Source organism: Coregonus lavaretus, assembly GCF_964263955.1.
Source record: "Coregonus lavaretus genome assembly, contig: HAP1_SCAFFOLD_418, whole genome shotgun sequence".
In the NCBI taxonomy this organism is placed as follows: domain Eukaryota; kingdom Metazoa; phylum Chordata; class Actinopteri; order Salmoniformes; family Salmonidae; genus Coregonus; species Coregonus lavaretus.
Window position 1 is genome coordinate 250,392 of NW_028165663.1, and position 13,715 is coordinate 264,106.

A 13,715-nucleotide genomic window follows, 5' to 3' on the forward strand; every position below is an offset into this window, starting at 1 on the left:
GCCAGATAGCTCTCCATCCATCCAGCCAGATAGCTCTCCATCCATCCAGCCAGCCAGCTCTCCATCCATCCAGCCAGCTAGCTCTCCATCTATCCAGCCAGCTCTCCATCCATCCATCCATCCAGCTAGCTCTCCATCCATCCAGCCAGCTCTCCATCCATCCATCCAGCCAGCTCTCCATCCATCCAGCCAGCTCTCCATCCATCCAGCCAGCTCTCCATCCATCCATCCAGCTCTCCAGGCAGTGACGGGTAGCGATGACGGTAACGTACTCGCGGAGGGTTGCTGACGCGGGGCTAGGGACCTTCTCTCATCTCCTCCTCCGATGGAAGGGAAGCATCTACAAGCTGCTGTGGCGAGAACTGATCATCTTCACTACACTGTACTATTCCTTCAGCATCATATACAGGTAACCTCACCATTTACACAGGTAGCCTCATTATTTACACAGGTAACCTCATTATTTACACAGGTAACCTCGTCATATACACAGGTAACCTCGTCATATACATGTAACCTCGTCATATACAGGTAACCTCGTCATATACATGTAACCTTGTCATACACAGGTAACCTCGTCATATACATGTAACCTCGTCGTTTACACAGGTAACCTTGTCATACACAGGTAACCTTGTCATATACACGTAACCTCGTCATATACACAGGTAACCTCGTCATATACAGGTAAACTCATCCTTTACACATTTAACCTCATCTGATCTAGAAGACAGACGGTCTGTCTTACCTCTTTACAGTGTATTTCTTTGCTTTTATTGCTGGTCCCTTCAAATCAAAGATCACAGCAACTTTGTACAATCAAATGCCTGGGAACATTGTGGGTATATTAGTTACCCCTATCTTTCTGCAGTTGTTGTCACTCCCTCCCTATCATACTGAATCATACAGGAGCTTAGTTAACTTTGTGACAGAACTGTTCTCTCCAGGTTTGTGTTGAATGAGGGTCAGAAGAGGCTGTTTGAGAAGCTGGCCATCTACTGCGACCGTTACGCAGAACTCATCCCTGTGTCCTTCGTATTGGGTGAGAATACATGGCGTCTGTTCTGTTCTATTCTGCTGTGTTCTGTTCTGTTGTACTCCTGTTCTGTTCTGTTCTATTCTGCTGTGTTCTGTTCTGCTCTGCTCTGCTCTGTTATGTTATGTTCTGCTCTATTCTGCTCTGCTGTGCCCTGTTCTGTTGTACTCCTGTTCTGTTCTGTTCTATTCTGCTGTGTTCTGTTCTGCTCTGCTCTGTTATGTTATGTTCTGTTCTATTCTGCTCTGCTGTGCTCTGTTCTGTTGTACTCCTGTTCTGTTCTGCTCTATTCTGCTCTGCTGTGCTCTGTTCTGTTGTACTCCTGTTCTGTTCTGTTCTATTCTGCTCTGCTGTGCTCTGTTCTGTTGTACTCCTGTTCTGTTCTGTTCTATTCTGCTGTGTTCTGTTCTGCTCTGCTCTGTTATGTTATGTTCTGCTCTATTCTGCTCTGCTGTGCCCTGTTCTGTTGTACTCCTGCTCTGCTCTGCTCTGCTCTGCTCTGCTGTGCTCTGTTCTGTTGTACTCCTGTTCTGTTCTGTTCAGTTCTACTATATTATGTCTAACTGCTTTGTGCACAGCAGGGTTGGGGTCAACTCCATTTCTGAAATTCCAATTCCAATTGTCCTCATTGTTTACAATTGGATTGGAATGTCTTTTTACTTCCTGAATTGAAGCGTGTCAAAGAACAACGTTGTGGTCCAGCACCTTTCTGAGGTCTCTGTACCTCTTCTTCATTGTTCTTTCTTTGAAAGCAAAGAATGTAAAACGATTCAAATAGCTACAGTTGAAGACGGAAGTTTACACACACTTTGGTTGGAGTCATTAAAACTTGTTTTTTCAACCACTCCACAAATTTCTTGTTAACAAACTATAGTTTTGGCCAGTCGGTTAGGACATCTACTTTGTGCATGACACAAGTAATTTTTCCCAAAAAAATTTTACAGACAGATTATTTCACTTATAATTCACTGTATCACAATTCCAGTGGGTCAGAAGTTTACATACACTAAGTTGACTGTGCCTTTAAACAGCTTGGAAAATTCCAGAAAATGATGTCATGGCTTTAGAAGCTTCTGATAGGCTAATTGACATCATTTGAGTCAATTGGAGGTGTACCTGTGGATGTATTTCAAGGCCTACCTTCAAACTCAGTGCCTCTTTGCTTGACATCAAAAGAAATCAGCCAAGACCTCAGAAAAAAATGTGTAGACCTCCACAAGTCTGGTTCATCCTTGGGAGCAATTTCGAAACACCTGAAGGTACCACGTTCATCTGTACAAACAATAGTACGCAAGTATAAACTCCATGGGACCACGCAGCCGTCATGCCGCTCAGGAAGGAGACGCGTTCTGTCTCCTAGAGATGAACGTACTTTGGTGCGAAAAGTGCAAATCAATCCCAGAACAACAGCAAAGGACCTTGTGAAGATGCTGGAGGAAACAGGTATGGATATATTGAAGCAACATCTCAAGACATCAGTCAGGAAGTTAAAGCTTGGTCGCAAATGGGTCTTCCAAAGTTGTGGCAAAATGGCGTAAGGACAACAAAGTCAAGGTATTGGAGTGGCCATCACAAAGCCCTGACCTCAATCCTATAGAACATTTGTGGGCAGAACTGAAAAAGCGTGTACGATTAAGGAGGCCTACAAACCTGACTCAGTTACACCAGCTCTGTCAGGAGGAATGGGCCAAAATTCACCCAACTTATTGTGGGAAGCTTGTTGAAGGCTACCCGAAACGTTTGACCCAAGATAAACAATATAAAGGCAATGCTACCAAATACTAATTGAGTGTATGTAAACTTCCAACCCACTGGGAATGTGATGAAAGAAATAAAAGCTGAAATAAATCATTATCTCTACTATTATTCTGACATTTCACATTCTTAAAATAAAGTGGTGATCCTAACTGACCTAAAACAGGGAATGTTTACTAGGATTAATTGTCAGGAATTGTGAAAAACTGAGTTTAAATGTATTTGGCTGAGGTGTATGTAAACCTCCGACTTCAACTGTATGTGTTGGCCTTTAGCTGAGATTCTTCTTTACAGAGTCAAGTACTGTATATTTGTCCAGGCCTCCATTGTTCCTTGAATAGCACCATTCATTCTCACTGTCGATAATTCTAATGTCTTAACTTCTAATAGTAACTGTATCCCTTGGTGAATTGGGAGAGAGTGAGATGATTGCCATCTAAGAGCCAACATCTTTTTTTTGTTGCAGCAGTGCTGCCTGCCAGCAGTAATCGTCTCTGATTTAATTGAGAGATGAAAGGAGCTATCATCGTTAAGTAACATAATATAAATTCTGCCGGTTAAAGCAACTGGGATATTAGTCCATCTACTGAGGTCAGATTTAATTGATTTTAGCTTTCTGTTAAAGTTTCTGGTAATGGTTTTCTCTAAGGATGGAAATATATCTACTCCCAAATATTTAAAATGGGAAACGATAGGGATTCCATAAGTAGAGATGGAGTCCTCCATCGTGGTCTTGAGAGGTAGTAGGGCAGATTTGGTTAGATTTATGATCTTCAATGCATTTGGGAGCGATTGAGATAAATTGTCTAGATCTACACTACCAGTCAAAAGTTTTAGAACACCAACTCATTCAAGGGTTTTTCTTTATTTTCACTATTTTCTACATTGTAGAATGATAGTGAAGACATCAAAACTATGAAATAACACATATGGAATCATGTAGTAACCAAAAAAGTGTTAAACAAATCAAAATATATTTGAGATTCTTCAAATAGCCACCCTTTGCCTTGATGACAGCTTTACACACTCTTTGCATTCTCTCAACCTGCTTCATGAGGTAGTCACCTGGAATGCATTTAAATTAACAGGTGTGCCTTCTTAAAAGTTAATTTGTGGAATTGTTTTACTTCTTAATGCGTTTGAGCCAATCAGTTGTGATGTGACAAGGTAGGGGGGGGGGGGTATACAGAAGATAGCCCTATTTGGTAAAAGACCAACTACATATTATGGCAAGAACTGCTCAAATAAGCAAAGAGAAATGACAGTCCATCATTACTTTAAGACATGAAGGTCAGTCAATACGGACTATTTTAAGAACTTTGAATGTTTCTTTAAGTGCAGTCGCAAAAACCATCAAGCGCTATGATGAAACTGGCTCTCATGAGGACTGTCACATGAATGGAAGACCCAGAGTTACCTCTGCTGCAGAGGATAAGTTAATTAGAGTTACCAGCCAAAAGCAGCCAACAAGTGCTCAGCATATGTGGGAACTCCTTCAAGACTGTTGGAAAAGCATTCCAGGTGAAGCTGGTTGAGAGAATGTCAAGTGTGCAAAGCTGTCATCAAGGCAAAGGGTGGCTATTTGAAGAATCTCAAATGTAAAATATATTTTGATTTGTTTAACACTTTTTTGGTTACTACATGTTTCCATATGTGTTATTTCATAGTGGTGATGTCTTAACTATTATTCTACAAAGTAGGAAATAGTGAAAATAAAGAAATACCCTTGAATGAGTAGGTGTTCTAAAACTTTTGACCGGTAGTGTACACTGAAGAAAAATATCAACGTAACATGTAAAGTGTTGGTCCCATGTTTCATGAGCTGAAAAAAAAAAATCCCAGAAATGTTCAATACGCACAAAATGCTTATTTCTCTCAAAATTTGGCACAAATTAGTTTACATTCCTGTTAGTGAGCATTTCTCCTTTGCCAAGATAATCCATCCACCTGACAGGTGTTAAAGGGACATTTCATAAGCCACCTCCAATGTCATTTTAGAGAATTTGGCAGTACGTCCAACCGGCCTCACAACCACAGGCCCGCCAAGCCAGGACCTCCTCCACATCCGGCTTCTTCACCTGTGGGATCGTCTGAGGGGAGGGGGGGCGGGGTCCTGAGGAGTATTTCTGGGCTGGGCCAGCTGCCAAGTGGTTGGGCCTATGCCCTCCCAGGCCCACGCATGGCTGCACCCCTGCCCAAATATGTGAAATCCATTGATTAGGGCCTAATGAATTTATTTCAATTGACTGATTTCCTTATAATAACTGTAACTCAGTAAAGTCTTTGAAATTGTTGCATGTTGCGTTTATATTTTTGTTCAGTATCGTAAAATATCGTCCACATATGAGATGAAGTGATCAATACATTTTTGGGTAATTTATGTTATTTCCTTCGATTGATGAATTGCCTGGTCCAGGGATTCCATGGATAATAAAAATAGCAAAGGAGAAATCGGATCACCTTGTCTGCTGCTTCTAGTGATTCTGAACGGAGCAGAGCAGATATTTCCTGTTATAGCTATGGCTGAGGGATTGGCATATAGTATTTTAATCATATTAATGAAATTAGAGCCAATTCCCATAAATAATACAATGTATTATTACCACATCATAATGTGCTATGCCTGCAGTCTATGACAGGTAACGTGTTACTGTTAAAGGGAAACTTCATATTTATCTTCTCCAGTGAAAAATTTGCATTTCTATGTTTTGTAGTAAAAAAAATAGAGGAAGATAAGTGTGTCCAATTACATCATCAACCAATTAGTAGACAATTAGTAGTTAATTAGTAGGCAACGCCTCCTCATAATTGGTTAAAATCACATGATGCACAACGATGATGTCATTGGAAACACTTATCTTCATCTATCTTTTTTGATAAATAACTTATTTTTAGTCACCTCCATGTGTTTGTGTCTCCCTCAGGTTTCTATGTGACCCTGGTGGTGTCTCGGTGGTGGGGTCAGTTTGAGAGTGTACCCTGGCCGGACCGGCTGGGTGCGCTGGTGGGCGCTCACATCCGCGGTACCGATGAGAGCGCCAGGCTGACCCGCCGGACCCTGATGCGGTACGCCAACCTGTCCGGCGTGCTTATCTACCGATCGGTTAGCACGGCAGTCTACAAGAGGTTCCCCACCATGGAGCACCTGGTGCAGGCAGGTACGACCTACGACCTCTTGCCTACTACCTAACCCTAACCATAACCCTTACCCTCGTTGAACTCTAGGGTACGACACCAAACCTAGTCATAACCCTTAACCTAGTTGACGCCAAGAGGTTCCCCACCTGTGATGTCATATACAGGCAGGTACGCTGTGATGTCATATACAGGCAGGTACGCTGTGATGTCATATACAGGCAGGTACGCTGTGATGTCATATACAGGCAGGTACGCTGTGATGTCATATACAGGCAGGTACGCTGTGATGTCATATACAGGCAGGTACGCTGTGATGTCATATACAGGCAGGTACGCTGTGATGTCATATACAGGCAGGTACGCTGTGATGTCATATACAGGCAGGTACGCTGTGATGTCATATACAGGCAGGTACGCTGTGATGTCATATACAGGCAGGTACGCTGTGATGTCATATACAGGCAGGTACGCTGTGATGTCTGATGTCACAATGCTCTGCACCCTGGAGTTAAAACTCACAGCTCAAACCAGCAACCCTGGAGTTAAAACTCACAGATCAACCCAGCAACCCTGGAGTTAAAACTCACAGATCAACCCAGCAACCCTGGAGTTAAAACTCACAGATCAACCCAGCAACCCTGGAGTTAAAACTCACAGCTCAACCCAGCAACCCTGGAGTTAAAACTCACAGCTCAAACCAGCAACCCTGGAGTTAAAACTCACAGATCAACCCAGCAACCCTGGAGTTAAAACTCACAGATCAACCCAGCAACCCTGGAGTTAAAACTCACAGCTCAACCCAGCAACCCTGGAGTTAAAACTCACAGCTCAACCCAGCAACCCTGGAGTTAAAACTCACAGCTCAACCCAGCAACCCTGGAGTTAAAACTCACAGCTCAACCCAGCAACCCTGGAGTTAAAACTCACAGATCAACCCAGCAACCCTGGAGTTAAAACTCACAGATCAACCCAGCAACCAAAACTGGACAGACTGTACAGTAAAGTAGCGCATCTCACCTGCAGCCTGTGTTCTCAGAGCCACCCCAAACAGATACCACACGGCTGGAACAGAGGACAAAAGTGGGACATAGCTAGTGCTACTCTAGCTTGTTTGTAATCTAGAACATTACCCACAGGACATTGACTCTTTGGGTGAGTTACTTAGTGAGGAAATAACACAGAATAAGAGGTCAGTTCCTTGGTGCTGTAGCCGGCTGCTATTATTAGGTCATAATATCGGTTATGACAGTAAATGCCGGTATCCCGGACCCAGATCAAGCTTAGTCCTGGACTAAAACACTATTTCAATAGAGATTCTCTATTGAGAATGACACCCAGATGTAGGCTAAATCTGGGTCCCGGAAACCGGCTTTTACAGAAGGTTTGAAGCTCCTCCTAACTCCTCCCCTTCCTGTGTGTTTGTCCCCCAGGCCTGATGACAGCAGAGGAACATAGGCAGTTGGAGGAGCTGCCCTCACCTCATAACAAGTTCTGGGTTCCTTGTATGTGGTTTGTGAACCTGGCTCTGAGGGCCCGCACCGAGGGACGCATCAACAATGACGTGGCGCTATCAGCCATTCTCAATGTAAGTTTCTCTGTGTGTGTCTGTATGTGTGTGTCTGTCTGTGTGTGTCTGTATGTATGTGTGTGTCTGTTTGTGTGTGTCTGTATGTGTGTGTCTGTATGTGTGTCTGTATGTGTGTGTCTGTCTGTGTGTGTCTGTCTGTGTGTCTGTGTGTGTCTGTCTGTGTGTGTCTGTATGTGTGTGTCTGTCTGTGTGTGTCTGTCTGTGTGTGTCTGTCTGTGTGTGTCTGTATGTGTGTGTCTGTCTGTGTGTGTCTGTCTGTGTGTGTCTGTCTGTGTGTGTCTGCGTTTGTGTGTCTGTGTGTCGAGTGTCTCTGTCTGTGTCTCTGTCTGTGTCTGTCTGTGTCTGTGTGTGTTTGTGTCTCTGTGTGTGTGTGTGTGTCTGTCTCTGTGTGTCTCTGTCTGTGTGTGTCTCTGTCTCTGTCTGTGTGTGTCTCTGTCTCTCTCTGTGTGTGTGTCTCTGTCTCTGTGTGTGTGTCTCTGTCTCTGTCTCTGTGTGTGTCTCTGTCTCTGTGTGTGTCTCAGTCTGTGTCTCTGTGTCTCTGTCTGTGTCTCTGTGTGTCTCTGTCTCTGTGTGTGTCTCTGTCTCTGTGTGTGTCTCTGTCTCTGTGTGTGTCTCTGTCTCTGTGTGTGTCTCTGTCTGTGTGTGTCTGTCTGTGTGTCTCTGTCTGTCTGTGTGTCTGTGTCTCTGTCTGTGTGTCTCTGTGTCTCTGTCTGTGTGTGTCTGTGTCTCTGTCTTTGTCTGTCTCTGTGTTTAACTCTTAATGATCGGCTATGAAAAGCCAACTGAGATTTATTCCTGATTATTATTTGACCATGCTTGTCACTTATGAACATTTTTGAACATCTTGGCATGGTTCTGTTATAATCTCCACCCGGCACAGCCAGAAGAGGACTGGCCACCCCTCATAGCCTGGTTCCTCTCTAGGTTTCTTCCTAGGTTTTGCCTTTCTAGGGAGTTTTTCCTAGCCACCGTGCTTCTACACCTGCATTACTAGCTGTTTGGGGTTTTAGGCTGGGTTTCTGTACAGCACTTCGAGATATTAGCTGATGTAAGAAGGGCTATATAAAATAAAATTGATTGATTGATTGATTGTGTGTCTGTGTCTCTGTCTGTGTCTCTGTGTCTCTGTCTGTGTCTCTGTGTCTCTGTCTGTGTGTGTCTGTCTCTGTCTGTGTGTCTCTGTGTGTGTCTCTGTCTGTCTCTGTCTGTGTGTGTCTCTGTGTGTCTCTGTGTGTTCACATTGTTCCATGTCTCTCCTCCTCTCTGCAGGAATTGAATACGTTGCGGACACAGTGTCTGAAGCTCTACAGTTATGATTGGATCAGCCTCCCCCTCGTCTACACCCAGGTTCTGTTATCTACGTTTAGTAGTGGTAGTTTAATGGTAGTAGTAGTAGTAGTAGCAGTAGTAATCGTAGTAGTAGTAGTAGTAGTAGTAGCAGCAGCAGTAGTAGTAGTAGTAGTAGTAGTAGTAGTAGTAGTAGTAGTAGTAGTAGTAGTAGTAGTAGCAGCAGTAGCAGTAGTAGTAGTAATCGTAGTAGTAGTAGTAGTAATCGTAGTAGTAGTAGTAGCAGTAGTAGTAGTAATCGTAGTAGTAATCGTAGCAGTAGTAGTAGTAGTAGTAGTAATAGCAGCAGTAGTAGTAGTAGTAGTAGTAGTAGTAATAGCAGTAGTAGCAGTAGTAGTAGTAATAGCAGTAGTAGTAGTAGTAGTAGTAGCGGTAGCAGTAGCAGCAGTAGTAGCAGTAGTAGTAGTAGTAGTAGTAGTAATCGTAGTAGTATTAGTAGTAGTATTAGTAACTACTAGTAGATGCAGTAGTAGTAGAACTAATGATAAAATATTAAACAACAATCTTGATCCATTAATGCTGTCTTAATGAAATCATGTGTCAGTTATGATGAACTAACTGAAGGAAACTGGGTTGTAAGTACTTCCTCTGTTAGGTGGTGACAGTGGCGGTCTACAGTTTCTTCCTGGCGTGTCTGATTGGTCGACAGTTCTTAGACCCCGCCCAGGGCTACGCTGGTCATGACATCGACTTCTACCTGCCTGTCTTCACCCTGTTACAGTTCTTCTTCTACGTGGGCTGGCTCAAGGTGGGGAGGGGGGGGGGGGGGAGGGAGGGAGGGAGGGAGGGATGGAGGGGGAGGGGGGAGGGAGGGAGAGGGAGGGATGGAGGGGGGGGGGGGGGGGGAGGGAGGGAGGGAGGGAGGGATGGAGGGGGAGGGGGGAGGGAGGGAGAGGGAGGGATGGAGGGAGGGGGGGAGGGAGGAAGGGGGGGAGGGAGGGAGGGAGGGGGGGAGGGAGGGAGGGAGGAAGGGGGGGAGGGAGGGGGGGGAGGGAGGGAGGGAGGGAGGGGAGTGATGGAGGGAGGGAGGGAGGGAGGGGAGTGATGGAGGGAGGGAGGGAGGGAGGGAGGGAGGGTAGTTAGGTGGGTGGGTGGGTGGGTGGGTGGATGGATGGTTAGTTCACTGATTGATACACAATCGCACATGCACACAGTTCTTTTCACAATATGACTGAATTACTTTATGATGGAAGTTTAAAAAATGTTACTGCTTGATTGTGATGTGACATTTCTTCTTTGTGTGGACAGGTGGCAGAACAACTGATAAACCCGTTTGGGGAAGACGACGATGATTTTGAAACCAACTATCTGGTTGATCGCAATCTACAGGTTTGGCATCCTCCATTTAAAATCAATTATTCTGCTCTATCATTCCAGTTTCATACTCTCCTGCCATTCATTCCAATGCATTCGTTTTCTAAATGTTTTGCTAGACCAGTCCAGGATTGAGACTTGGGTTGTGTTCATTGGGGCATGAAAACGTTCTGGTAGTCTCTCCCTGTTTGACTGTTTTCTTCCATTTGATGCCTAATGAAGACAACCCTGTACTGCCTCCTCTCCTGTTCTATCCCTCCAAGGTGTCCCTGCTGTCTGTGGATGAGATGTACGACACTATCCCATTGGTAGAGCGGGATAAGTACTGGAACGAATCAGAGCCCCAGCCTCCATACACCGCAGCCAGCGCAGAGCATCGCAAACCTTCCTTCATGGGCTCTGCCCTGGACATCAGGTACCTTACAAACAGATCACAGACAGACACACGCCTATTGGGCTGTTTCCCAGAACCCGATTTAAGCCAGTTCCTAAACTAAAAAGCTGTTTTTGTTTCAATGGAGATTCTTGCAGGAGTAGACCTAATCTTTCTCCAGGAAATCTTTGTCATAACAAGCTTAATAAGATTGTGCACTATAACACTTCCAGTACCAAACTAGCTTGATACGTTGGTGTGAGATCTATCCAATTGTTTAGGGAGAATCCAATTGTGCTGGAGTTTCTTCCTTTTAAATCACTGAACTAGCTAACACATTCCTAATCATCACTCTTGTGTAAAGAGCAGATGGACAATAAAGTATTCATCTTCTCTCTAGTGTTCCCAAAGAGGAGATGGAGTTCCAGTCCAACCTGGAACAGATCAAGGAGCATGAGGAGGCCAACCACTCTACTCCTCTCCTGGGGGGTCTGAGTCGCCTCCTGGGGGTTCAGTCCCCAGTCTTCCCCCGCTCCTCCACCTCCTCCCGGGTATCCCTCCTGCGCCGGCGCCCCGGGGCTCCATTCAGCCGCTTCCCCCTCTTCCTGCACTCCGAAGGGGACCCGCCAATGCCGAGCCTCGGCCCTGGTCCCTGCCACAACTCCAGCCACCCGGACTACGCCTTCTCCTCCATGCCGCTGTACGAGAGGTCCGGCTTCTACAGCTGCCCCCAGACCCCCATCCATTGTGTTCCCCCCGCTATGCCTCGTCCGCGGCCCACCCGAGGAGCTCACGCCTGGGATCGCAGCTCCAGCTCGCTGGCCCCTCCGATGGTTGGCTCTGGAGGTCTGCTGCCCCCTGATACTCCAGGTCATATGTTCCCTCCACCCTCCTCTGCCTTCCCCTGGCTGAGTGAGGAGGGGGAGGGTCCTTGTGTTCCAGCTTTCTCCTTCCCTGACCCTGGCAATCCTTCGGAGCTCTACCCCATGTCGAAGCTCCGGCCCGGGCAAGGCCTGCTGTCTCGAAGGCCCCCGCCTCCACGCCTCTCTCTGGATAACACACCGTCGGCCGAGGGCCTGCAGCCTAGACCCATCAGCCCCCGGGGAGTGGGAGGTGGAGGGGAGAGGGTGTTCTCCTTTACCCCTCCCTCTCGCACCCCAGCTACCAATCCCAATAACAGCTCCTCCTCCTGTATTAACACCACCAACCCCAACACCCCCAACCCCAACACCACTACTACAACCAACTTCTGCAATGGTACCAACCCCAACAACTTTTGTAACCATGCCAATTTCAACAACAACACTCGAGCAGCAGGTAGCAACAGTGGAACCAATGGTGGTCTAAGCAACAATGTCGTGAACACCTCCATTTCCACTTCCACTTCCGGGTCCTCTCAGCAAGAAGCCAATCAGCATCGAAACTCACCCAATGATTCAGGGATTTAATTGGCTGAGGGGGGGGGCCCTCACTGGCTGGGAGCTCTGTTAGTGGAGAGTGGGATGAACAAGGCCTCTGGGGGGTGGGAGCAGGACTGAGGAAGGAGGGAGATGATTGGACAAGGCCCCTGGGGGGTGGGAGCAGGACTGAGGAAGGAGGGAGATGATTGGACAAGGCCCCTGGGGGGTGGGAGCAGGACTGAGGAAGGAGGGAGATGATTGGACAAGGCCCCTGGGGGGTGGGAGCAGGACTGAGGAAGGAGGGAGATGATTGGACAAGGCCCCTGGGGGGTGGGAGCAGGACTGAGGAAGGAGGGAGATGATTGGACAAGGCCCCTGGGGGGTGGGAGCAGGACTGAGGAAGGAGGGAGATGATTGGAAAGACCCAGGGTTCAGAAGTAGTGTAGGCCTACACAGTTCACACATATTTTATTCAGACTGGAGGGTTCCAGCACTTCTGTCCAGTGGTAGTCTTACGAGGCCATCCTTCCAAATGTGAGCGAAGCCTGGACATCCAAGACTAGACCAGCTTAGAGGCTGCTTCTGAAATGTTTATAGGAATCCCACACCGTGGAGAGGTTGCTAATATGACATTTCTTCTTCATACTATTCCAGCTAGTAAACCAGTACGAAATCTACTGAAGAAAGAATCCTTTGTTTGCTGAATCTCAGACGCCTACGTACTGGAGGCCTACCTGAACTACTGAAGAATCCCTATATCAATCATCAACCCTTTAAGAAAAGATTGACTTCTAAAATTCTGGTCAGAGGTGCTAAGTACCTTCGGCTGTCAGTATCTCTGGTGTGTTTCTGCTAAATTCCGGGTAATTTTCCCAAAATGTCCAGAAATCATTTGGAGGATTTCTGCGTATTCTCTCCTGATTCTTCCAACCAGGATTTCTGGAAAAAAACAAATCAAATTGTATTTGTCACATGCACTGAATACAACAGGTGTAGACCTTTCCGTGAAATGCTTACTTTACAAGCCCTTAACCAACAATGCAGAGTTTAAACTAAAGGAAAAATAGTAACGGAATAAAATAACAATAACGAGGCTATATACAAGGGGTACCGGTACCGAGTCAATGTGCAGGGGTACGGGGTAATTGAGGTAATATTTACATGTAGGTAGGGGTAAAGTCATTATGTATAGATAATAAACAGAGAGTAGCAGCAGTGTGTGTGTATATGTGTGTGTGTGTGTGTGTGTGTGTGTGTGTTGGAGTGTCAGTGTAGTGTGTGTAGAGTGTGTGGTTAGAGTCCAGTGAGTGTACATCGAGCCTGTTGAAGATAAATAAATAAACAAGAATAAAATAAGGGGTCAATGTAAATAGTCCGGGTAGCAATTTGATTAACTGTTCAGCAGTATTATGGCTTGGGGGTAGAAGCTGTTAAGGAGTCTTTTGGTTCTAGACTTGGCGCTCCGGTACCGCTTGCCGTGCGGTAGCAGAGAGAACAGTCTATGACTAGGGTGGCTGGAGTCTTTGACCATTTTTTTGGGCCTTCCTCTGACACCGCCTGGTATAGAGGTCCTGGATGGCAGGAAGCTTGGCCCCAGTGATGTACTGGGCCGTACGCACTACCCTCTGTAGTGCCTTGTGGTCGGATGCCGAGCAGTTGCCATACCAAGCGGTGATGCGACCAGTCAGGATGCTCTCGATGGTGCAGCTGTAGAACTTTTTGAGGATCTGGGGACCCATGCCAAATCTTTTCAGTCTCCTTGGG

General features: G+C 46.0%; 1 protein-coding gene across 1 annotated transcript; it reads left to right on the top strand.

The window, feature by feature from the left end:
• Nucleotides 1-257: 257 nt before the first annotated feature.
• Nucleotides 258-11,999, top strand: LOC311115627 (bestrophin-2a-like; the record flags this gene model as incomplete). The annotated part of the gene is made up of 9 exons (XM_084190785.1): nucleotides 258-409; nucleotides 948-1,042; nucleotides 5,716-5,949; nucleotides 7,360-7,514; nucleotides 8,787-8,864; nucleotides 9,460-9,612; nucleotides 10,113-10,193; nucleotides 10,442-10,593; nucleotides 10,952-11,999. The coding sequence occupies 9 exons, from the start codon at nucleotides 258-260 to the stop codon at nucleotides 11,997-11,999; spliced, it is 2,148 nt and encodes a 715-aa protein (XP_084046911.1).
• Nucleotides 12,000-13,715: the final 1,716 nt, after the last annotated feature.